The 26,915-nt window shown below is 40.3% G+C and overlaps 1 protein-coding gene across 1 annotated transcript in view; it reads left to right on the forward strand.

Moving 5' to 3' along the window:
* Positions 1–14,901, forward strand: part of CD109 (CD109 molecule) — a 134,933-nt gene extending 120,032 nt beyond the window's left edge. The window contains exons 28-33 of the mRNA XM_068985506.1: positions 431–586; positions 2,638–2,703; positions 4,952–5,094; positions 10,124–10,271; positions 12,241–12,343; positions 14,723–14,901. Coding sequence (XP_068841607.1) covers positions 431–586; positions 2,638–2,703; positions 4,952–5,094; positions 10,124–10,271; positions 12,241–12,343; positions 14,723–14,901 — 795 coding nt within the window. The remainder of the gene's footprint in view (positions 1–430; positions 587–2,637; positions 2,704–4,951; positions 5,095–10,123; positions 10,272–12,240; positions 12,344–14,722) is intronic.
* The last annotated feature ends 12,014 nt before the right edge of the window (positions 14,902–26,915 follow it).

Here is a 26,915-nt window from a genome sequence, read left to right on the forward strand (position 1 = left end):
TATATATATATATATATATATATAAAATATATGTTTACAATATGTGGTTCCTTTTTTTCATGACTTCATAAAATTACATGGCAGTTTAAAAGTTTAGTAACTTTAAAGGCTTAAGTTATTAATTTTATTTTTTTTCCATCTTTGATACAGACATCATATCTGATACTCATATAGGATAAATTAGTTCCCTGTCTTAGTAGCCATTTTCTACCTGTGGTATCTGGTACAGTAGGATTTCAGCTCTAGTCAGCAGATGTTTTCTGAGTCTTTGCTGTATCCAGGTCAACCAAATTCAAAGGTGGACCTAGGCGAGCTCCCCACCCAAGAAAGGTGGATGAGTGTCTAGTGGTATCCTAAACATTACTGAAATGTACTCTTTGGAAGCCTTAATATATGCTTATGTGCACAACTCTTTTTTTCCCCACAACAGGACACCATTGTGGCCTTGAAGGCCCTATCTGAATTTGCAGCTTTAATGAATGTAGAAGAGACAAATGTCCACGTGACTGTGGAGGGGCCCAGTTCACGGAGTCCTGTGAAGTTTGTGATTGACACACAGAACCGCTTTCTCCTCCAGATGGCAGAGGTGTGGACAAGGGGGTGGTTATCTGAATATCTGTGTAGATGATCCCTACTGCTGATGATTTCCTTTCTGTTGACTTCAACAAAAACTTGTTCCCAGAGCCCTGTCCTGACAGGAAGGAGTGCCCTCCTGTGGCTGAATTTGCTGAGCCGGGGAAGGGAGAAGGGGATGAGAACTTTGCAAACATTTAAAAAAGGCGAAAACATAGGTCCTGTCGTATTGGGAGATGAATGACTACCCTTTGAGCTCCTACTGTTTGCAGACCCTGTGCCAGATTTCTTTATGTGTGTTAAATTGTATTTACTTTTCAAACCAAGACTAAGAAGCAAGTACTTTTATCCCACTGTACATATTATAAAACCGAGGCTAAGGGAGTTTAAGTAACTTGCCCACAATCACGTTGCTGGTGACAGTAGAGCTAGGATTTGAACCCGTTGTTTCAAAGACCAAGTTCCTTTTGGTTGTACCACATTCCCCTTAGGAGCTGATAGAACCAGTAGTGGAATTTTTTCCTTAAAAATGGGATTAAGGACTGTACTAGACCCTAACTTTATTCCCTTGACTAACCTTGCAGGAAGGTGAGGGTAATGGAGGAAAGCAGTGACTTCAAGACTAGAACCTGAGGGAGAAGGGGTGATAGCAAAGGAGAAGGAAGGGATAGTGACGGTCCAGGTCAGTGATGGCACGTTGCTGTGTTCTCAGAAAGGCCAGGGGCTTGGATGCTAAGGGAGGCTTGAGGCGGAAGGGGTGACTTCTGTTTCTTATCTTTCTTGCTTCAGTCCCTACAGAAGGGCTTCCATAGCACTAATGTGCACTTCCTCTGCCTTCACCCCTCGTATCTGCTTTACCCATAACTTTTGACTTGTGGGGCTGTGTAAAGTTCTTTTTTTAAAAAAAATTCTACCCCAAAATACCCTTTATTAATCTTGTATCAGTACTGGACTGTATTTTCAACTTTTTGCTTTTAATCTCCTACCATGCCTGATCCAGGTCTAAAGAAAATACTTATTTACTGTTTAACATTTGTGGGAGAAAGTAAGGTGAGTGGGGAAGGAAGGAGGATTTTATTGACTTGAAAAATAATTGTGTGAAGCCTTCTATTACATACAAGATGAAGCAGCAATTTGATTCATGTGCATTTTTGATTAAGTAGGGTAGAGGAAAAAACACAGAGTCTATTTCGGCATTATGGAGAGTAATTGTTTGAACTGTATTTTTTATTGAATATGTATTTTTTATTTGTTGAACGATAACATTTCAGGCTACAGAATGCTTAATTTCCATGATGCTAATTAAAACCAGCACATGTGTATTTAAGTGATTTGTCTAGACAAAGAAATAGGCAAGCTGCAATCTATTCTTTTTTATGGAATAATCGGTTCTCTTCAATTAAAAAAAAAAAGAAGTGTGTGATCATAACATTTTGTTTACAACTTGCTAATAATCATTATTATTTTATGGATTCTTATTTATCTAATTTTCATATGTCTGAAGGTAATTTAAACCATGAACAGAAGTTAGTGACATTTTTAAAGACACTGACCATAACTCTGTATATTTACATATCAATGAAATTATTTGCAGAAGAGTATTTTTAATTGTCAAAACATATATAAAGTATTAATTTTTTCATAGTAATTATTATTTATCATCATCAAAATTGACTTTCAAAGTGACCTGCATAAAAGAAGTCCTTTTTTTAAATTAAAATTTTTAAGGACTTTGTTATTGGAGTATAATTGCTTTACAATGCTGTGTTAGTTTCTACTGTACAACAAAGTGAATTAGCTGCATGTGTACATATATCCCCTCCCTCTTGAGCGTCTCCCTGCAACAATCTCACTCCTCTAGGTTATCCCAGACCTAGCTGGGCTCCGTGTGCTGTACAGCAGCTCAGAAAATACACTAGCTGTGTATTTTCCATGTAAAGTTGTTAGAGCTTTAGCGTGCAGGCAGCTCACACTCCTGATGAGGGAAAACAGTGGTCTGTGCTGGTTGGGAGGACCTGGATATGGATACTTAGCCTTATTTACTTTTTTCTTACTTTTATTCAGCTTGCTGTAGTACAGCCAACTGCAGTTAATATTTCTGCAAATGGTTTTGGATATGCTATTTGTCAGGTATGTAATAATGTTTATTTTTTGTTTTGTTAAATATGACTTGCTATAGTAATTCTTTGGTTTAAGGCACTGATAAATCTTTAACTTAGATGACAAAATTATTAAAGGTTTATTTCCATCACAGTAAAATAAATCACTATCTTTAAAAAAAAGTGTTAGAGCTATTACTGTCTAGTGAGTGGACTAGCAACTATATGACTTAATGTGTCAGAAGAATATTTCTTGAGTATTAAATACTTTTTGAGGTGAGGGTTAAAATCCTCCAGTATGAGTCATGTCAGTTGTTGGGAACTCTCACCTTTTTTTTGTCAAAATATAGCTCAGACCTAATGCTGGGTAGAATTTCTATTGTGACTTGATAAATATGTAGCATTTTACTTACCATTTCTTAATATACATGTAACAGGATGAAGGTCAACATGCTATTATAAGTAATTGACTTGAAGATAGGAAATGTGTCCCTTTGATGTAAATTTTTATATTATTGTAAATAAAACAATTAGAGCATAATATGTTCAGTGCTCTACTATAGGAAGAAAATTCAAAGAAATCTACCCTTTATGGTGTAACTGGAATACAGTTAAATGGAGGTAGTATATAAAATACTGAATGGAAATTATTTTACTTAATAATACATGAAAATCATGGGGACTTAAAATCCGTTTTGTATCCCAATAACATGGTTTTAAATCCCCATGATTTTCATGTATTATGTACTTGGTTAGAAAAAACAAACCAAACAAACCCTGACAGCTTTACTGAGAAAGTTGTTTAGTCACTAAGTCGTGTCTGACTCTTTCACGACCCCCATGGGCTGTAGTCCGCCAGGCTGCTCTGTCCATGTGGGATTTCCCAGGGACACTGGAGTGGATTGCCATTTCCTTCTCCAGGGGATCTTCCCAACCCAGGGATTGAACCCGTGTCTCCTGCATTGGCAGGTGGATTCTTTACCATTTAGCCACCAGGGAAGCCCTGAGAAAGTTTTTTAAAAAGACTGTTATAGAGTAAAGATACTTTTTCAAAAACCAGCACAACTATCCTAGTTGAAAGAACAGATGCTTTTGCCAAGACACAATGCTTAGGGCACATGGTCAGATATAATTTGGAAACTTAAAAATAATGTGAAGATTATTTTGTATAATACTCAAAATACAGTAAATGTTTTCTTTTAATCAGGGGGAAAATCACAATTAAAAGGAACAGTATTCAATGAAAGGATAGAAAGAGGGAAGAGTGAATAATTTGTATTGGTCTTTACCAACAAAGACCATGTGAAAATACTCATTCTCAATCTATCTTTTGATGTGAATAATAAATCCAAAAGTAAATACACAGGATATTTTAGATAAGCTTGAAAAATTATATGTACTTAAACCACCAAATTGGTTTGAATACATTCTTGATAAACAAAATATAAATTACTGTATAGATAAAGTCAAATGATTTTTATATGAGGTCTGAGGACACAGCAGTAAATTTGGTATCTACTGGTCATGAAGAAAACAAAAGGTAGGGACCAATGGGTACTTCTTGTAATGGAGAAGAAAATTACAAAAAAGCTGGTTACCCAGAAATAGGTATTGACATTTCCTTTAGTTAATGTTTTTGAAAGTGCTCTGGAAAAAGGAGGGCAAGGAAGACTCAGGTTTGCAGTAATGTTGACCCCTTTTGAGTGATAAAAAGCAAAGCTGTTTTTTGGAAACAAACTGCCAGATTTCTTGGATATAAACACCCACTTGACTTGAAATCCATCATTTATTTTATCATCTTTGAAAAACATGTATGTTCAAAAACAAGCCTTAGCAGTTGAATAGGTTTCTCTTCCACCAGGGCTTTTGGATAAAGATAATTTGATTTATCTTACCAATAGTTCCAGTTTGTGAAAAATGACTCCAGCCGGGCAACAGAGCTTAGAAATTAGCGGCAATAGTTTAGCTTGTTCCCTTATGGGAATGTTTTATAGTATTTGAAAAAAACAATATCTGTGAATATTGTCCACAATGATCTATGAAATTTTGAATATTCCCTAACAATTTTTCTTGATTTTAAAAATCATTGTTTATTAACTTTTATAATTATATTTGTAAATAATGATACTTTGCTAGCTAGTAAAACTAAGATTTTTTTAGATTGAAAATTACAAATTTAGTTGAGTTTATCCCAGAGAATCATTACTTAATTTTTAGAATATATAATTAAACCAGTTTATTGCTAATTTTTACTTATGCTTCTTTGTTACTTATTGCAGCTTAATGTTATTTATAATGTGAAAAATTCCAAATCTTCTATAAGCCGAAGATCTATCCAAGATCAGGAATCATTTGACCTAGATGTTGCTGTAAAAGATAATAAAGATGATGTCAATCACTTGGATTTGAATGTGTGCACAAGGTTGGTATTTAAGTCTTCCTTCTTTCTCCTTAAAAATTAGATTTGAATATTTAATTAAATACATATGACTATTTATGGAGAAGGAAATGGCAACCCACTCCAGTATTCTTGCTTGGAAAATTCCATGGACAGAGGAACCTGGTGGGCTGCAGTCCATGGGGTCACAAAGAGTCAGACACGACTGAAGTGACGCAGCAGTAGCATATGACTATTTATATATTTAATTATATAACTATATAGTTATCTAACTGTATCACTATAAGGAGTTATATTTAGCAAAGATTTCAGTTACACAGTACACTTCTGATTACAAACTAGAATGCTAATTGTATTTAAGCCTTTCTCCACATGCCAAAATTATCAATATTTGCAATTTTTTCTTGTATTTATAATAATCTTTAATAGAAAAGTTTAATAAAACTCAGGTTTAATTTATAAAAACTTTAATTGTCGTTTAGTCGCTCAATCATGTCTGATTCTTTGCGACCCCATGGACTGCAGCACACTAGGCTTCCCTGTCCATCACCAGCTCCTGGAGTTTGCTCAAATTCATGTCCATTGAATTGGTGATATTGTCCAACCATCTCATCATCTGTCATCCCCTTCTCTTCCTGCCTTCAGTTCTTCCTAGCATCAGGGTCTTTTCCAGTGAGTTGGATCTTTGCATCAGGTAGCCAAAGTATTGGAGCTTCAGCTTCAGCATCAGTTCTTCCAATGAATATTTAGGTTGACTTCTTTTAGGATTGACTGGTTTGATCGCCTTGCTGTCCAGGGGACTCTCAAGAGTCTTCTCCAGCACCATAGTTCAAAAGCATAGTTCAAAAGTCTTCGGCACTCAGCCTTCTTTATGGTCCAACTATCACATCTGTACATGACTACTGGAAAAACCATAGCTTTGACTATATGGATCTTTGTTGGCAAAGTGATATTGCTGCTTTAATATGCTACTTAGATTTGTCATAGCTTTTCTTCCAAGGAGCAAGCGTCTTTTAATTTTGTGGCTACAGTCACCATCTGCAGTGATTTTGGAGCCTAAGAAAATAAAGTCTGCCACTATTTCCATTCAAAAACTTTAATGAATCATGATTACTACTCCAAAATAGATTATTTCTTTTTGTTGGTCATTTTTCCATTAAGCACTTATTCCAGGTTCACATTTAACTTTGTTTTATGCGCTTAAGTCAGAACTTCATAAAAGTGTGCAAGTTCAATGAAGAGCCTAGTTTTTTTTAGACACAGTGAAATAATTCCGATTTAGAAGATCTTTGCATTGGATATTTAGGCACTTACAGATTCTGGGAGCATTTAATAAAGTGACTATTAAATTTGGTCTGTGTCCAGAGCATCTGCTGCTGCTGCTGCTGCTGCTAAGTCCCTTCAGTTGTGTCCGACTCTGTGCAACCCCACAGACGGCGGCCCACCAGGCTCCCCAGTCCCTGGGATTCTCCAGGCAAGAATACTGGAGTGGGTTGCCATTTCCTTCTCTGCCAGAGCATCTGAGGATTTTGTTAAGCAAAAAGTATCCACTTCAAGACTACTGACTTCACAGATTCAGGGTCTGTGAAGCCACCTTCAGCCTTCTTGCTTATTCTGATGCATACAGCAGTTTGAGAGCAACTCCTTCAGAAAGTTCTTGAATCAAGAGACTTTATAGTTTCTTCTTTGTCAATCTACTGTGGTTAAGCTGGGTGTCACTCTGTTATGCACTGATCTTGACGAGCTGCTGCCTGCCCTTTTTAAATATCCCATGGTGTCTGATTGGGCTTTCCTGGTGGCTCGGACAGTAAAGAATCTGCCTGCAATGCAGGAGACCCAGGTTTCATCACTGGGTCAGGAAGATCCCCTGGAGAAGGGAATGGTTACTGACTTCAGTACCCTTGCCTGGAGAATTACATGGACAGAGGAGCCTGGCGGAGTTGTCCATGGGGTTGCGAAGAGTCAGACATGGCTGAAGGGCGAACACTTACTTACTTTAGCATCTGATTGACCTTGGACTCTTGGTGGGCTGGATGTCACTGATGTGATACTGAACCTGCAGGTCCTCCTGAGGTCATCTCTAGGTGTTCCTCCAGGTGGTCAGTCTGCTTAGCCATTGCCTGAACCCAGTTTTCTTCATTACTGCTACCATTCCTAGTATCTTGGGTCTCCTTGTTCCTGATTTTAGTATGAATTACCACATGTTTGCCCCCTTCCTCACCTATTTGGGGATTTTGAACCAGCAGCACGGGGATATCAGAATCTCTGCAGTGGCTTCCTTTTTAGCTGAGAAAATAGGACTCCCATTATACTTCACTAAGATTGAAACTGGGCTCTGTTCCAGAATGACAACATCAACTTATTATTATTATTATTTAAACAACACCCACCCACATTTGGGCTTCCCCAGTAGCTCAGACAGTAAAGAATCCGCCTGCAATGCGGGAGACCTGGGTTCGATCCCTGGGTTGGGAAGATCCCCTGGAGGAGGGCATGGCAACCCACTCCAGTATTCTTGCCTGGAGAATCCCCATGGACAGAGGAGCCTGGCGGGCTAGTGTCCATGGTGTCGCAAAGAGTCAGACACAACTGAGTGATTAAGCACAGCACAGTATCTGCATTTATCACAAACTTACATGCTAGGCATTGCACCATGACCTGGCCATGCAACTCATTTAATCCTTAGAGTTATTCTATAAAGTTGGTGCTATTATTATCCCTGCTTTTCTCATTCACTCCTTTAGTCATTCATTCACTCAGTAAATATTGGCTGAGTTTCCACTATGTAGCGTCAGGATTTGGAATATTAAGGTTAGCCAAAAAGATATAGCCTTATCTTCGCATTTGAAAGAGGAGACAAAAATTAATAAAAATGATTCCTGAAAACAGTGTTACTGATCTGGCTGCTGGCTGTTTAAAAATCAATATCCAAGAGACAGTTGCTGGTCAAAAGGAAAGACGCTTTAATAAGAAAAACTGGCAGTCTGGGGAGAAGGTGGACTCATGTCCTGAGACCAGCCCTGGGGATTCTGCTCAGTAGTAATGGTTTTTAGAGGGAAACTGGGAAAACAGTCTCAGTCAGTCATTGAGATGGAGTCAGAGCCATCACCACCTTGCCCTGCATGCAGGTTTGTCGACTTCTTATGATCTTCCTCTAGGTGCTGTCTTGTTCACACATTTTGTTCATGAGATTACTAAAGAAGCTAGGGAAGAGATCTGACCATCTGTTAATTATTTATTCTTCATTTGTACTCCTTTGATCTATGGAAAGAACCAACAGGTTAGGCAAGATACTGTGTGATCAAAAGATTTGAGAAGTGTGCTTGGGCCACAGGTGAGCAGAACATGGGGGTGCCTGGTTTAAGATTAGTTACAGTACAGCTTTGCTAAAATGACAAGAAAAGAGCTTTCCTGAGGAGGGTGGTTTCCTGCAAAGAGCTGCTTAGAGCAAGTCAATAAAATTCTAGTTTTGAAAAGGGCAAATTGGGAGGTCAGGTGAAGACACAGAAGTGAAACTGAGATTCAGACCATGATGGGGCTTCACTATAAGGGGCTCAGGTAAAAATGCAGGATTCCAAATCTTATTCCAGCATCAGGAGTCAGATGGGCAACAAACTTTGCTATGTAGAGGACATCTATATCTTTTGTGTGTGTGTGTGTGTGTGTGTGTGTGTGTGTGTGTGTGGAGGATCTGGAGAAGGTAAGTGTTTTAATCAGGGTTGGGGGCTTTATAAAAAGGATTTAGATGCTGCAGCTAGTTTTCTGAGAAAAATCTGCTATGAAATACAAATAGCATTCTAAATGAATTCTTTCAGTGACACTTTATAAAAAGAAAAACTGGTGTTTCAGGCACTTTATTCTCGTCAGTAAGGTCCAAGCTCTTACTCACCTCAGACAGGGTTTCTCTGTGGCATGGCAGTTTAACAAATTCTGCCCCTGGCTGGTGGAAAGACCAGGTCAGCTAAGGCACTTCTGATGATACACTGCAGTCATCGAATCTAGGCAGGTTGGCTGTTTTTCTCGTCTCTAAAACCCTTCCAATTTTAATGCCCATATTGGTTTTCAGCAGCATCTCTTCTTGAGCACATTACCAGCAGATGGTTTTGACTGCCTGGGGTTGCCAGCCAGCCACAGTCAGCACTTGTACTGTATGGCTTTTCAATCAGTCATGTTTGGCAGGCATCAGTTTGCTGCTTGAAAAGCAAGATTTTGTACTGGCCCTTCTTGCTTTTGCCATTTAAAGGACAACAGGAACTTAACTGAATGATGCTGAGACTCCCACCTTGGAGGCAAACTGCTTTCCATAACGACACTGGGCTCCTTCAGATCCAAAGTAAAAGCTCTTGTCACCTAGTCTTTTTTAGAAAAATACTTATTTTAAAGGAGACAAAATGTTGTTGGTGCCTAGATGCTTTGATGCTTACAATGTGTAGAGCAGGGTTAGAAAACAAGCAGTGTAACAAAACTTTCCCAGGCTTGTCATTCTCCCAAGGTGACCAAAGAAAATACAAAATTTGCACCAAGTATGTGGGAGAAGAAAGGGAAGGACCTTCCCTACTGGATCTTCTTTTTCTAAAACCGGATGAAGAAAAGGTTGTTGAAGACTTGGCCGCCATCTCCTGCTAACTGGTCAAGTGATGCTTCTTTTTCAGTTCCTAGCCTTGAGCCTGGGAGCTTAGTGCAGTCAACTTTGGAGAAAATGAAAAATGCAATGCGGTTTGGAATCAACCACTGGAAAACAGAGTTGCCTGCTGAAGGGGCAAAGGTTACCCTCATTACAGCCCAGGGCCTAAGCCAGCTGCGTTGTAGGCATTTCATGCTGGCTGACAGGTGGACCCACTGTTCTCTTCCTCAGGTGGTTGAAACTTATGGGAATTTCAGACCTGTAAAGAAAGGGTTACCTTTTTACAGTTTTCTACAGTAACTTATTTCAACGAAACAATAGATATTTGGAATAACACTTGGCAGTTTTAGTTTCTATATGAAGATAGTTTGCCAACAGCTGTAGGTTTTTCCTAAAGGGTTTTTGTCTCTCCTGTCATCCTTGATTTAGGTTTCTGGGCCCAGCCAGAAGCGGCATGGCCCTTATGGAAGTCAACCTGCTCAGTGGTTTTACTGTGTCCTCAGATGCCATTCCCCTGAGTGATACTGTGAAAAAAGTAGAACATGACCATGGGAAACTCAACCTCTACTTGGACTCTGTAAGTAATGAAACCTAAGTTTCACCTCGGTAACCACTGACAGCACCACTCTTTACTGTGTTCAGAAGCACCTTTATACGTTTTCTTTATGTCATTATTTTGGCTTTTGGTGTCCCTGAGTGACTTTCACATGGCAACCATCTATTGTCAACACTACAAGACATTATTATAAAATTGAAGAGAATTACTATTAATGATGAACCTAATGAAAGTCTTGATAATGAAATTATTTCATACCAGATATTCAACACAAAAATTGTTGTGATATGTTTTCCAAAATATAGTCCAGATCTCACATAGAGAACTCCTGTGCTTCAAGGAATTGCTGAACATATTTATTTAAATGCTGGTGATGGTGAAAGCTTTAATTACATGTTTTAAAATGCTCATGAAGGACTTCCCTAGTGGTTCAGTGGTTAAGAATCCTCCTGCCAATGCAAGGGACCTGGGTTCCATCCTTGGTCTGGAACTAGGATCCCACATGCCACGGGGCAATATGTGCCACAGTTCCTGAGCCCACGTTCTAGAGCCCACAAGCTGCAACCGGAGAGAAGCCTGAGCACCCAGAGTTGGTGCTCCGCAACAAGAGAAGCCACTGCAACAAGAAGTGCACACCACAACTGGAGAGGAGCCCCTGCTCGCCACGGCTAGAGAAAGCCCGCGGCAGCAGTGAAGACCCAGTGCAGGGTGCTTTTGTGAGAGAAAAAGCGTTTAATACTTCGCAAAGGGTTAACATTCCTGCACTGAAAAGTTAGCTGCTTGAATCATAGAATATTCTCAGAGGTTTGGTCTTTACAGAAAATCATTATATAATATAATTATATTATTTTCATGTACTCTTCCCACTGCTGTATGAAAATTACTGATTCAGGAATAAAGTGCATAAAATATTGTGAGAAAGATTAGTGTGGAATTCAAGACTCTACTTGTTATGTCTCGAAACTGCTGGCATGTACGTTTATTCTTCTGATATCTACATGAAATTTATATGTGGAGTTGAAATTGAGTTTTAAGTGTTCTTAGGATTTCATGTTATGAGAGGGGAATACATATGTTTCTTATTCCAGTTTTGCAAAGTGTGAATCAGAATTATATTGCTTTAGCAGTGACTCTACTTTTAAAAAGCTAGTTCCTAAATATTCTCCTTGTTTTAAGACTTCAAAAACCATTTTGGTTATAAAGCTGTTAAAACGAATTCAAAGTCTCTTTGCTATTCAGTAATTTCCATATATTAAATACTGCTTGACAGTCATGGGCCTAATTTAGGGTTTGAAAAATGCACTTAATATTTATATATTTAATAATGTAATTAGGTTTGGAGTTTGTCCTGTGTCTGTAATATTGTTGTTAATGGCTAGTTTTAGTGTCCATTACATTTTGACTGATTGACTTTTCACTTCCTGCTAATTGGTATGTAATGAAATGTTTGAAGGATGTATTAATTTCAGATTCCTTAACTAGTATTTTTTGCTAGATTGGCATTAAGTATCTTTCCTGGAGGCAAAGAGGCTGGCCTTTTGTACCTTACTGGTTGGGGGCTGTGCCCCCCTGACTCTGAGGTTACTTCACTTAGTGGATGAGGTGGCTTCTATGAGCTGAGGGTGATTCTCCAGAGAAGGGGACTGGGGTGAGTCAGTAGCAGCAACCAGGATGGGGTGCAAGGCTGAAAGACGGTTTTTGGTGAAGGACTAAGGCCAGGGGCATGCACCTTGGGTTCCTGCATCCTTAACCACTCTAATTCTCAGTATTTGTTTCAGTAAAATGGAAGTAAGAACCATACTGATCATGCAAAGATTGTTTTACAAAACAAATGATGTGATTTATGTAAAGTGTTTACCATAGTACTGGGTGTGTAGAAATGCTCCCTAAATGTTAATTTCTATAACTGTTTGATAAATGATAAGAGAAAGAAATGTCTTTTATCATGAACAGTCTGCCACCTCTTTAAAAGTCTTCTGTATTTTTCAAGGTAAATGAAACCCAGTTTTGTGTTGATATTCCTGCTGTGAGAAGCTTTAGAGTGTCAAATACACAAGATGCTTCAGTGTCCATAGTGGACTACTACGAACCAAGTAAGTGTGTTCTGGAGTTCCCAGTACTTCAGGAGTTAAGCCAGGCATTCACTCATTCATTCAAAGTGACCATCTATTGAATTAGCTTTGTGGGGGAGGGTGTAGTTGGGGAGGTGAGCTTTCCATTTAAATGAAAACAATGGATAATTTACAAAATATAATTACAAGATAGCACTTTGCATATATTAAAATGATGTGTTTGCTCATAATTTAGTTTTTCAACTTACAGTTAAAAGTAAAAAAACAACAACAACAAAACTGACACACGGAGTCCAGTTCTGTTCAGTTTCCGAGGTTCTTTTCTTGTTCCAAGCACCCACTCCATCTGGTTCTGGTTTTAAAACAAGACTTCTTCAGGAGAGAATGTGAACACCATCCGTGTTGGCAAACACGATCAGTGGGGTTTAGCTGTTTCTTCACTGAGGGAGATTGTTTTGGTAAAATGTATTTATTATAACAGATTTTTTTTATCATTTCAAGAAAAATATAGTCTGAAAAATGACTTGAGCTTCTTTGATTTTACTGGTAACTTTTACTTTATAAAGTATTAGACATTTAGAATGTGAAAGTAGAGATCTAGTTTGGAGATCATCTAAGCTGATCAGGACAAATCTCTGATCAGTCAGGGAGTGACTTTTTGTCAGTGTGAGACCTGCAGGCTAATGCTTCTGCTTGTAATCACATTCGTCCTGAATAAGCACTCCTAGTGGCTCAGAATCATCAGAATGCATGAGAATCGTGAACATTTTCATGTCCCAGGCAGTTGTAGATAATTACATTTTATTTATTTTTAAAATTTTTTAATTTTTACTTTATTTTACTTTACAATACTGTTTTGGTTTTGCCATACATTGACATGAATCCACCACGGGTGTACATGAGTTCCCAATCCTGAACCCCCCTCCCACCTCCCACCCTATATCATCTCTCTGGATCATCCCCATGCACCAGCCCCAAGCATCCTGTATCCTGTATCGAACATAGACTGGCGATTTGTTTCTTACATGATAGTATACATGTTTCAGTGCCATTCTCCCAAATCATCCCACCCTCCCCCTCTCCCTCAGAGTCCAAAAGTCCGTTCTATACATCTGTGTCTCTTGCTGTCTCGCATACAGGGTTATCATTATCATCTTTCTAAATTCCATATATATGTGTTAGTATACTGTATCAGTGTTTTTCTTTCTGGCTTACTTCACTCTGTATAATCGGCTCCAGTTTCAGGAACCTGTCCGTATGGCTGGGAGTCTTCACAGGGTATTCAAGAGGTAGCACCACCTTGCTCTCCTCCTAAGTCAGCAAGCCAGTTCCTCTCATCTTTTGCTTCCTATTGGAGTTGGGGTAGAGCATTCACCCAGTTCTTGTGGGACATTTTGGGGACAAACATGCAGCATTTTTTTTTTTTTTTTGTGAAAGGATGAAAGACTCAGCTAGAGATTCAGTGACAAAATAACGAAGTTATCCAAATTTTTTATTTAATAACCTAGTTGAAAGCTTCCCCAATTGGTATTTCTCAGGTGTATGGAGAACATTTTAAGCATATAAGAAGCAAAAAAGATTCAGTCTCTGTAAAGTTTTTTTTGTGGAAAATGACTTATGTATTGGGGGGCATTTAAAATGAAAATATGGGTAAGATCAGGATAATAAAACCCATTCTGAAAAACCCTAGAGTCAGAAAGCATATTTATAAAATTTAAAACAATGTAAAACCATGAAGGAATTTGGAAATAGAAAGTTTCTTAAAAACTGTAAAAATAAAAATCATTTATGCTTTATAGTAAGTTTATTATAATGCTATCAGTGCTTTATCTAATTTTTAAAAATATTAGGTTGTACTATAAAATTTACTCAAGTTCAGTAGTTTTAGAGACTATGTGCTTAACATTTTAAGACACTGAAATGAGGCATGACACAGAGTTCTTTTCATATTTTTGCATTTTAAAATAAAGTCCACGTAAATATATTTCTCTTCAGTAGTCCTAATGATTAGAACTTTACTTGAAGGCATAGAAAATGTCATCCAAAAATGAAGTCTCAAGGAGATTAAAACATCCTCAAGGTACAGCCTTTCCTTTTCCAGGAAGGGTTTCAGGTTGCGCTTGACCTGAGCTGTGCAGCTAGGGTCTGTTTTTTTTCTCTTTTAATGCCGGCCAGCTGCCGGTGGTACAGAAACGGGACTTGAAAGCACTGTTTCTCTCCTGGACTTGCTTCGCAGTTTGGGCTCCTTGTGAGCAGTTTTGCTGTTTTTCTTGTAAAGAAAACTAAAATTATGTGAAGAACGGAAAACTCAGAAAAGTGTATCCAAAGGCACTTAAGTTGGCAGAGGACCTGTTTCTAAACGCAGGAGGCATCTAAAGCGACGTCTGCCTCTTTGAACAGGGCGGCGAGCCGTGAGAAGCTACAACTCCAGAGCGCAGCTGACCTCCTGTGACCTCTGCGGGGATGCGCTCGCCTGCGGCCCCTGCGACCGCGCGGCCTCGGCCCGCCTGCCGCGCCTGACCGCCGGCCTCCTCCTGCTCTGCCTGGCGCTTCTGTTCTCCTTGCAGCGTTGGCCGTGATTTGATTCCTAAAGACTCCATGAAACACTTGCATTTCCAAAAGCCACATGCGACTGTCTTGTCTTCATAATCAGATATTACCTCTGTTTGGAAAAATCAGTGTTTTTCTTTTTATGAGTTGGGAGGCGGGTAGAAGTGGGGGAGATGTATTAATAACAACAGGTCCTTGTATGTGTAGCTGCATAGATGTTTTTTTCCCCCTGACTTCTGTGTGGAACAAAAATAAGGATTACTGCAGCTGTATTCTTTTATTTCCCCTTCTTAAAATCTTTTAGGAATTTTTTGGAGGTGGTGTTTTCTCCAGAATAAACGCATTATTTTAGATGATTCTTTTCATTTTCTAGAAGTAAGTGAGCCTGGATTCTTAAGCACTGCTATATGTCAGTCTCTGCTTTAGTAGTAACGGTGAGACAAGCCCAAGGGAAGAGCTTGCTCTGTGCCTTCTGTATCCACCCCAAACCCCTGCCCACCCCCACCCACCCCAGCGGTCCCAGTGCTGTGCTCTGCTGTGCTAAGTCGCTTCAGTCCTGTGCGACTCGTTTTGATCCTATGAACCCGCCAGGCTCCTCTGTCCGTGGGATTCTCCAGGCAAGAGTACTGGAGTGGGTTGCCATGCCCTCCTCCAGAGGATCTTCCCCACCCAGGGATCGAACCCATGTCTCCTGAATTGGCAGACAGGTTCTTTCCCACTAGTGCCTCCTGGGAAGCCCATGGTCTCAGTATATCTTTCTTGATCAGATATAGTGTTTTTCTTTAGGATGGAGGTGGTGATTTTTCTTTTTTAAAGGATAATGATGTTGTTCCACTTCAGATGTAGTCACATACCCCATCCCTTGCTTTTTGCCTGTTTTCCCTCTGGAGGGAAGCAGAGAGACTGGGCTTTACTGTCCTGCCCATGGCTCAGAGGTTGAGGTCACTGGGAAGTGATCAGAGGAGCCCTGGGTGATCTTCTCTGTGTATCCAGCCTCCAGCCCCACACGCAGGCTTTGTTCAGGCTGAGAGTCAGAGAGCATTGCCACACGTGCCTTATGGGACTTGGACAGGAAGATCCTAGACCAGGAGACACATGTGAATCATGGGGAATGCTCAGTTGGAAAGTGAAAGTGTTAGTCACTCAGTCGTGTCTGACTCTTTACGACCCCATGGACTGTGGCCCACCAGGCTCCTCTGTCCATGGAATTCTCCCCAAGAATGCTGGAGTGGGTAGCCATTCTCTTCTCCTGGGGATTTTCCCAACTGAGGGCTTGAACCCAGGTCTCCTGCATTGCAGGTGGATTCTTTACCATCTGAGCCACCAGGGGGACACAACCAAATCTGTATGAGTTGCAGCAGACTGACCTCCCTGTGGTCTGGGAAAGAAGCTGGGGTTTGATGGGGGTCAGAGAGATGTGAAGTGCTGTACATTGTTGGCCAGGGTCCTGTGGAACCTTCTAGATTCAGGTGTGTGAGCATCAGACCACCAGCTGTCCACTGACATCTAATGCATGCTCTGAACCTTACAGAAGATTCTTGAATTTTGAGCATCTGGCTCGTTGGTTACCTGGTATTCAGAAGGATAATACTCGTTTATGCGAGTGAAGTTTTAAAGAAAGATTTCTTTCTCCTCCCTTTCCTGTTTGTCCTCTCTTCTCACCTCTTTCTTTTTTCATTCTTCCTTTCCTTCCCTTCTTTCTTCTTTCCATTTGAAAAACATTGAAATATTTTAAGATCTTTTATTAAATCTAAAAAGTAGTTTAATTTTACTCCTAAACCCAGGATTTGTCTCAAGGGGATGTAGAAATGTAATTGTTAATGGGCTGCAAAGAAGCTGCGTTATAGTATTTTCAGCTGTTTAAAAATAAATCCAAAATTAAAATATACAAATAATATATTTTAAAGTGAATTTTTGAAAAGAATGTTTTTATTTTAGTGAATTTAAAGAAATTATAGTGGAGTGGATATTCATGGATTGCTTATGGATATTTTGGACACAAAGGTAGGAATTACTAATATTCAGGTTTTTAAAGCTTGAAATCTGAATTTAGAAAATAGATTCTTAAAGGGTGGTCTATGGAGAAAGAGCAGTTAAATAACAAATGTATAATTTTCTTGTATATACTTTCAAGTGGGGAAACGTTTTTACTTTGTGTTACCCCTCTGAAACAGTCTGATATGAAAAAGACACTTGGGTTTGGGCCTTCCTGTGTGGGATTTTTGGCTTTTATATGTTAGAACCTCTTGGTGAAAGTATCTTAAAATGAACTTGGAGGAGGGTGTTGGCAAAGGATCCTGCTTCCCAGCCCCACTGCCCAGAGAAACTCAGACTGTCCATCAATAGCTTTCGATTCTGTGGCTTATATACTGTTCATACCAGACTTCAAGTATAGAATCTTAGGGAACACAAGAATGGAAAGCCATTGGTAGACGGTGTAGCTTTTTAAAACTGTATTTCCTCATTTAAAAACTAGAGACCTGATATTTTTTTGTGAATTATTTCGGAGTTCAGGTTAAACACTCACCTTGTAACTAATATTTTAATGTATTAAAAATACATTACAGATGTATTAAAATGTATTGAAAGAGAGGAGGAGGATGGGATCGAGGAGGAAAAGCAGGAGTGGACGGAATAGGGAGAGGGCTGTCCGTGGTTGGAGGTGTGCGGGCAGTGGGGAATGCCTCTTGGAGGCAGGGTCTGTGACAGCCATGGGCTGGGATGAAAAGGGCCCAAAAAAGCCACAGGCATCTGGGTTAAAGGAGAGCAGTAGTAGCAGGAATTGACATTAACTCTTTTCTGCACTTAGTATGGGTAACAATACTAAAAACCATGTTTTTTGCCTCTTACTTTCCTGATGGTGAAACTTCTCCAGTGCCCTCAATTTCATTTACTGGTATAAATCTGAAGTCTCTCCTTCTTTCCTGCTGAGTGGGAACCTCATTACTAAGACACCAGCATATGTTGCTTCCAGTTTTGACTGGCCAGGGCTTCCAGACATGGAATGTTGGGAATAACTAGTAGCCGCATAAATGCAAGGACAGATCAACGCTATTATACTTGGTTTCAACATGTTACTGCCTTCAGTTATAATTCTAAAAAAGTAATTAAAACCCATTAAAATATGTTGGGTCAATGAAAAAATTCCTCTTATTGTATTGTCCTATTATACTTTGTGTTTTTAAAAATGCTCTAACAATAACTTTGGTATTTTGGTTATATTGTAATTTGTGGAACATTCTGTTAAAATCCAGATATATGCTTATTGCCTAACAGTTTGTTACTTACGTATGCAATGCTATATTCTACATGTGGGAATTTTCAGAATTGTACATAGCATAATTCTCCTTGCTTTCATTTTTTGAGCCTGAGTGTAATAATTTTTTTAAAAAAGGTTATATTTAACCATAATTTCTTTTTATGTTAAATTTAGTTACAAATATTCTGGCAACAGAATGCTAGTAATCTTTATTTTGATTCTTTTGATCCAGTTCAATTATTTTGATATCATTCATTCTGATATCATTTCTGACCATCCAGTTTTAAAAATTGGAGCTATGATTTTTCTTTATCATTCTTTAAAGGAGCCATTTTATTAGTCTCCCAGCATGTAATCTGGAGTTTTTTTTGTAACAGCCTCACTTCTAATTTGCTTTATTGAAGTTTAATACTGATTTTTATAAAAATATGTTGTAAATACCTCCCTGACAAGGTTCTTTATCATGAAGACAGTACTTACTTGGAGCTCGTTAAGTAGCTCCCATGAGTCCAGGTGCCATTACTTATTTGTGGGTGCATCATTTTTTTGCATTTTGTAAATTAGAGACAGTTAGTGGACTGACTCTTGGAGAAGCTTCAGAACCTTATATACCCTAAATATATAAATATATATATATATATATATACCCTTACATACCCTAAGAGGCTTCTATTAGAAGAATATTCTATTTTTTGTTTGTTTTCAAATTCCAGTAAAGCATAGCACATTTAAGAAGTTAAAAATTTCCTGTCATCTACTCAATTGATATTCATGTTAATATTAAATATCTTAAGTTGTATTGGGAGTAGTTTAGGTGCAGTTATTTTTATCACTACTTTCTTCAGGAAACTAAGCAATAAATATACATTTTTAATGAAGAATATATCAGTTGTGTGTAGGCTTGTTTCAAAACTATTTCTAGCCATTGAGTTGTGTTTTCATGTGCCTCATCATAAGACAGTGCCACATGCATCATTCCATAAAATGTTGCTGTTTCATTTCAGGAGTTATAACACAGGAAAATAGATATTTCCTGGGTGATTTCTGAGTTTCTCACTTCACAGGACACTTACACATTGGTATGTGTGTGTCTTTGTAATAAAGATGATATTGGTACATATTTAAGAAAAATTCCATGTCATGAGGCCATGATTTACCACTCTTCTGTCAGGGTATTGAATCAGTGGTAGAGGATAGTTCCATGTTCTACTTACAGATCTTTAAGATTTATCTTTGATAGATTTAATAGAATGTGGCTCTATTCTGGTCCTTCACACCTTTATGTTTTGGATTTTTACTGAGGTGCAGTTGATGTGGTAGAGTCAATTTCTTCTGTACACAGTAGGCTTTATAAAATTTTATTCATAAATCTATTTTAAGACCTTGTTTGCATATAAGAAGGATACTATTGAAATAAAACATTTTCAGAGAAACTAAAGCTTTATATATTGAACCAGGGTGATTCTGACAGCTTAAATTTTAAATGTTAGAGTATTGTTATGTTGTTAATTATACTTGATTATGTATTCAATAGGAAATCATGCTTTATCAATAAAAATGAAAATTTCCATCGATTGATTACCAGTGCTGTTTTTATTTTATGTCATGTGTATAGCACATCTCTTTTACCTAAACCTATTTAATGGTGAGGAATGGGATGTCTGAGGGTAGATTTGAGGGGTGATTATTGTTAGATTTTGACATAATGAAAGGAGAGAAACTTGGCCACTAGCTGCCTTCAGCTCCCTCCTCATTCTTTGCACTTGTTGTTGGAGTGGGATGTGTGGAGAGGTAAGTGATACACAGATGAAAGATGTGAGGTGAGGACTCACTTAGCTTCTGGAAATTATGCAGAAATACAGAATGCATGGGCTTCCCAGATGATGCTAGTTATAAAGAATCTGCCTATGAGAGATGCAGTTTCGATCTCTGGATTGGAAAGATCTTCTGGAGTAGTAAATGGCAACCGGCTTCAGTGTTCTTGCCTGGAAAATCCCGTGGACAGAGGAGCCTGGTGGGCTGCAGTCCATGGGGCCACAGACTCGAACGCAACTGAGTGACTGAGCACATAGAATGCACAGTTTGTATACCCAGGAAGATGGAGGCATGGACTCTTGCATCCACAAACGTTTCAGGTATATTTTTTGGATTTCTCCTTGGTGTTAACAGTTTTCTTGCCAAAAATTTCTAGGCTTCTGTGAAATGTTAAAGATAGTACGCATGCCTGCACAGTCCGACTCTTTGGGACCCTGTGGGCTGTGGCCCTCCAGGCTCTTCTGTCCATGAAATTTTCCAAGTAAGAATACTGGAGCCAGCTGGTATTTCCTACTCTAGGGGCTTTTCCTGACCCAGGGATTAAACCCACATCTTCTGCATCTCCTGCACTGGTAGGCAGGTTCTTTATCACTGAGCCACCTGGGAAGCCCCCTAAAAACTGTATCAGTTCATTTCAGTTCAGTCACTCAGTCATGTCCGACTATTTGCAACCCCATGAATCACAGCACGCCAGGCCTCCCTGTCCATCACCAACTCCTGGAGTTCACTCAAACTCATGTCCATCGAGTCAGTGATGCCATCCAGCCATCTCATCTTCTGTCATCCCCTTCTCCTCCTGTCCCCAATCCCTCCCAGGGTCTTTCCCAATGAGTCAACTCTTTGCATGAGGTGGCCAAAGTATTGGAGTTTCAGCTTATTCTCAAGAGTCTTCTCCAACACCACAGGTCAAAAGCATCAATTCTTTGGTGCTCTTCACAGTCCAACTCTCACATCCATACATGACCACTGGAAAATAAAGTCTGACACTGTTTCCACTGTTTCCCCATCTATTTCCATGAAGTGATGGGACCAGATAATATAGTGGTTCTCAACTGGGGATGGTTTTGACCCTGGGTGACACTTGGCAATGACTGGAGATTTTTTTTTTTTTTGTCACAACTGAAGATAGTGCCACTGTCATCTAATGGGTGGAGATCAAGGATGCTGTTAGATATCCTGCAGTGCCCAACCCCACAGCAAAGGGAAAATATCAAGGGAGGCAAATATCAATAGTTCTATGGTTGAGAAACTCCTTAGCTAAATGATGCTGGGAACTTCTAGATCGCTGAGTCAATTAAATGACGAGTTAATTAATTTAATGTCTCAGTTCGGTTTGGTTCAGTTGCTCAGTCGTGTCTGACTCTGTGACCCCATGAATTGCAGCACACCAGGCCTCCCTGTTCATCACCAACTCCTGGAGTTCACTCACACTCAACGTCCATCGAGTCAGTGATGCCATCCAGCCATCTCATCCTCTGTCGTCCCCTTCTCCTCCTGCTCCCAATCCCTTCCAGCATCAGAGTCTTTTCCAATGAGTCAACTCTTCGCATGAGGTGGCCAAATTACTGGAGTTTCAGCTTTAGCATCATTCCTTCCAAAGAAATCCCAGGGCTGATCTCCTTCAGAATGGACTGGTTGGATCTCCTTGCAGTCCAAGGGACTCTCAAGAGTCTTCTCCAACACCACAGTTCAAAAGCAACAATTCTTCGGCACTCAGCCTTCTTCACAGTCAAACTCTCACATCCATACATGACCACTGGGAAAACCATAGCCTTGACTAGACAGACCTTAGTCGGCAAAGTAATGTCTCTGCTTTTGAATATACTATCTAGGTTGGTCATAACTTTTCTTCCAAGGAGTAAGCGTCTTTGAATTTCATGGCTGCAGTCACCATCTGCAGGGATTTTGGAGCTCCCCCAAAATAAAGTCTGACACTGTTTCCCCATCTATTTCCCATAAAGTGATGGGACTGGATGCCATGATCTTCGTTTTCTGAATGTTGAGCTTTAAGCCAACTTTTTCACTCTCCACTTTCACTTTCATCAAGAGGCTTTTGGTGGCTCAGAGGTTAAAGCGTCTGCTCCAATGCGGGAGACCCAGGTTTGATCCCTGGGTCGGGAAGATCCCCTGGAGAAGGAAATGGCAATCCACTCCAGTATTCTTGCCTGGAGAATCCCATGGACGGAGAAGCCTAGTAGGTTATAGTCCACGGGGTTGCAAAGAGTCGAACATGACTGAGCGACTTCACCTTCACCTTCACCTTCACCTTCACTTTCTGCCATAAGGGTGGTGTCATCTGCATATCTGAGGTTATTGATATTTCTCCCGGCAATCTTGATTCCAGCTTGTGTTTCTTCCAGTCCAGCATTTCTCATGATGTACTCTGCCTTAGTCTCTTTGATTTTCTCGAAGTTTGGAGAACTGTGTGCATTCAGGATGAGGGGGACATCAACTGGCAGAGCACTCAGAAGAAGACCAGATGGCTTTTTTCCGAGTCAGTGACAAGACAGCAAATGCCTCCAGTTTCTCAACTAGGGGCATGATTCAATTCAGTATGTTTCAGGGTGTTTTGCCTGGTGACTAATATTACAGTTTAAGAAGGAAGACCAACTGGAGCCCACATGGGACAGAGCAGCCATAAAGGTGTCAGGATGAAAGATGAAGGGATGTGGGGACACTGAGCTGGTGAAAGAAACCACGTGGACTTGGACACTTCAAATATCCCCAGAGGCTGCCACCTGCAAGCTCACATTGCTGAATTGTTACAGGTGGGCCGATTTGGGCACGATATCAGGGGGAATCAATTTCAAGTACTGTAACTACATGGTCCCTAGAGTTTTTAAGCAGAGGCTCATGATCACTGGGGGCTGATGCTTTTTAAATTGGTACCTTATCCATTGCTTTTTTTTTTTTGCATCATTTAAAATGGTAGGGATGAAGAGGTTTTCTGGTTGAGACCTGTTACAGATTGAATCATGTTCTCCAAAAGCCATGTGGAAGTCCTAACCCTTGGTACTCTAGAATGTGACCTTATTTGGAAATAGGATAGTTGCATTATAAAAGAGGATAGCTGAGTGAAGACAGAGAGCCAGAGGGAGAATGCCACATAACGACAAAGGAAGAGATTCGAGTTATGGGGCTGCAAGCCTAGAAATGCCAAAGAGCTCCCAAAGACTAGAAGTTGGAGAGAAGCAAGGAAGCATCCGTTTGTGAGTTTCAGGATGCTCCTTTTCAGGAGCAAGTTCTTTTTAACACTTTGGATTCAGACTCCCAGCTTCAGAACTGTGAGACAATACTTTACTGTGATTTTAAGCTACCCGTTTGTGGTACTTTGATATTGCAGTCCTAAGAAACTAATACAGCTTCTTAGAGAGGTTACTCTTGTCTGGAAAATCCCATGGATGAAGGAGCCTGGTAGGCTGCAGTCCATGGGGTCACTAACAGTCAGACACGACTGAGCGACTTCACTTTCACTTTTCCCTTTCATGCACTGGATAAGGAAATGGCAACCCACTCCAGTGTTCTTGCCTGGAGAATCCCAGGGACAGGGGAGCCTGGTGGGCTGCCATCTATGGGGTTGCACAGAGTTGGACACGACTGAAGTGACTTAGCAGCAGCAGCAGCAGAGAGTGCTGGGTACAAGTTCTACAACTTCTTTTTATTGTTTTAGCAATTTAAGAGGAAAATCGGGACTTCTGCCTGGCAAGTTCAGAGAAGGCAATGGCAAACCACTCCAGTACTCTTGCCTGGAAAATCCCATGGGCAGAGGAGCCTGGTAGGCTGCAGTCCATGGGGTCGCTAAGAGTCAGACACGACTGGGCAACTTCACTTTCACTTTTCCCTTTCCTGCATTGGAGAAGGAAATGGCAACCCACTCCAGTGTTCTTGCCCAGAGAATCCCAGGGACGGGGGAGCCTGGTGGGCTGCTGTCTATGGGGTCACACAGAGTTGGACATGACTGAAGTGACTTAGCAGCAGCAGCAGCAGAGAGTGCTGGGTACAAGTTCTACAACTTCTTTTTTTTTGTTTTAGCAATTTAAGAGGAAAACTGGGACTTCCGCCTGGCAAGTACCAGGCATTCAGTAACAGCAGTTGACCAAGCACTGATGGCTAAGCACCCACATTATCCTTTGCTCTGCATCCCTGCCTGCACCCATTCCCTCCCAGGAAGAAGGACTGGAACTGCTCTCCATTCGAGATAGTGATGGCAAATAGAGCTCTGCTGAATACTTGCTGTAGTCATTTGATAATGATGGTCTGGAGGGGTTCTGCCAGGGATTTTGAGGCCACTATCCAGGTGGTGCTTATAGTAAAGAATCTGCCTGCCAGTGCAGGAGATGCAGGTTTGATCCCTGGGTTGGGAAGATCCCTTGGAGGAGGAAATGGCAACCCACTCTAGTATTCTTGCCTAGAAAAATTCCATGGAAAGAGAAGCCTGATGGGCTATGGTGCATGGGGTCACCATGAGTTGGATGCGACTGAGTGTGCACACAACTGGGACCCACTGATAAGAGTTAGAACCTCTTGAGCATAAGAGCCAGAGTCAGCTGTGAATGTTTGTGCAGGTGAGGCAGGGCCAGGTAGTGGTACCTGAGCTGGGAATTTACCATGCCAGATTTAGGGTCTCAGTGTACAATTTAGTATTTAAATATTAATATATTGCCTTGGACTTGAACTAATTGTTTTTATTGGTGTTAGTGGCTTCTCAGGTGGTACTAGTGGTAAAGAACCTGCCTGCCAATACAGGAAACCTAAGAGAGGTGGGTTCGATCCCTGGGTTGGGAAGATCCCCTGGAGGAGGGCGTGGCAACCCACTCCCATATTTTTCTCTGGAGAATCCCATGGACAGAGGAGCCTGGTGGGCTGCAATCCATGCGGTCTCAAAGAGCTGGACATGACTGAAGTAACTTAGCTTGCAGTCTTGGTTCACATACCACATTTTGAGCCAATACTCTCATCCTATACCACAGACTTTCTCTCTCTGTTTCCATATTTATGGTAAATGCTATCTGATTCATGTACCCAGAGTATTCTGTAGGTTCTGAACTGTAGACTTACAAATAATAAGAAAATAATAATAATAAAGATATGTACTAAAGGCCCTGGCATGCTTCTAAACCACAATATTGCAGATACTAATTTCTCTCTCATCACACTCATGTTTCATCTCTTACAGCCCCCAACACTACCTCTAACTCACTAGATATTGAGACATGTTTAACTAATTGATAGAATTTGAAGTAACTGCAATTAAGAACGTATCCACAGGAATAAATAAGCTATAGGACTGGAGTTACAGGAAGTAAGGGGGAAAGGGTAGAAAGAAAGAAATGCACAAGATGGAGAAATACAGACTAGTTCTGAGCATAACCATCATGTGCCTTATTAAATTTCAGTTATAGTATTTGGAGAATTTCAGCTGATTCCCACTATAGATATAAAGATATATATATATTTTAAGGTTTATTAAAAAAAATATATATATATATAAACCTTAGGGCTTCCCTGGTGGCTCAGAGGTTAAAGCGTCTGCCTGCAATGCGGGAGACCTGGCTTCGATCCCTGGGTTGGGAAGATCCCCTGGAGACGGAAATGGCAACCCACTCCAGTATTCTTGCCTGGAGAATCCCATAGACAGAGGAGCCTGGTGGGCTACAGTCCGCGGGGTCGCAAAGAGTCGGACACGACTGAGCGACTTCACACTTCACACTAAGGTTTATTTAGTCATTCGATTTTTTGGCTACGGTGGGTCTTCACTGCTGTGCGCGGGCTTTCCCTAGTTGCAGCCAGCTGGGGCTACTCATCGTTGTGGTGTACAGGTTTCTTATTGAGGTGGCTCCCCTTGTTGGGGCTTCAGTAGTTGCAGCTCGTGGGTTCAGTTGTTGCAGCTCGAGGGCTCCGGAGCGCTGGCTCAGTAGTTGTGGCACATGGGCTTAATTGCTTCGAGGTATGTGGGATCTTACTGGACCAAGGACTGAGCCCATTTTCCTTGCATGGCAAGGTGGATTCTTAACCACTGGACCACCAGGGAAGTCCCCACAATAGATATTTAAGACGTGATTTAAGTGCTAAATGAAAAGTTCACCTTTATTTATAAAGTTATGAGCAAATGTGTCTCTATGTGTTATTGCATTGTCTAACTTCTTATTGCCCTTGCCCAAGTCTGTAGGAACAAGAAGATTTCGATTCTTCTTAGCTTTAACTAAGTAAAGAATATTGTAAAACAAAGAATATTGCCTACCATCTGGTTCTAGAAGGTCTAAGTCTTTAGCATTTCAGTCATGGATTGATAGTGTACCTTGAAAGGAATTCAGGGTGAAAATAGGACGAAGTACTCTGTGTTTTGGAAGAACAGGCCCATTAGATAGTGTTATGTATATCTTAGGGAGAATTTTAATGAACCCAGATTCTTGCATCTTTCCACACATAGAAACGCACTAAAATCATTAACTGAAATATCTGTTCCTGGTGACTAGTGGTATTTTACTGAGATGTGTGCTTGACTTCATGTATTCCCTATCCAAAGATCACCTATACAACTGGCTTCTCTCCCTGCCTCTTCAGAGCAGTTCCCTCAGAGCAACTGAGGGGTTATTTTTCAGGCTTTTAGAGGTAAATAAGGTCCTGAATACAGATCCAACTTACAGCTCTTCTGTTGTTCATTTACTGGAGACGGAAATGGCAACCCACTCCAGTATTCTTGCCTGGAGAATCCCATAGACAGAGGAGCCTCAGTCACCAAGTCATGTCCAACTCCTCCCAGTCCCATGGACTGCAGCATACCAGGCTAACCTGTCCCTCACCATCTCCAGGAATTTGCCCAAGTGCATGTCCATTGAATCAGTGATGCCATCCAACCATCTCATCCTCTGTTGTCCCCTTCTCCTCCTGCCTTCAATCTTTCCCAGCATCAGGGTCTTTCCAATGAGTCATACATATATCCGCTCTTTTTTAGATTCTTTTCTATAT

This window comes from Capricornis sumatraensis, chromosome 13 (assembly GCF_032405125.1).
Source record: "Capricornis sumatraensis isolate serow.1 chromosome 13, serow.2, whole genome shotgun sequence".
Taxonomy (NCBI): Eukaryota; Metazoa; Chordata; class Mammalia; order Artiodactyla; family Bovidae; genus Capricornis; species Capricornis sumatraensis.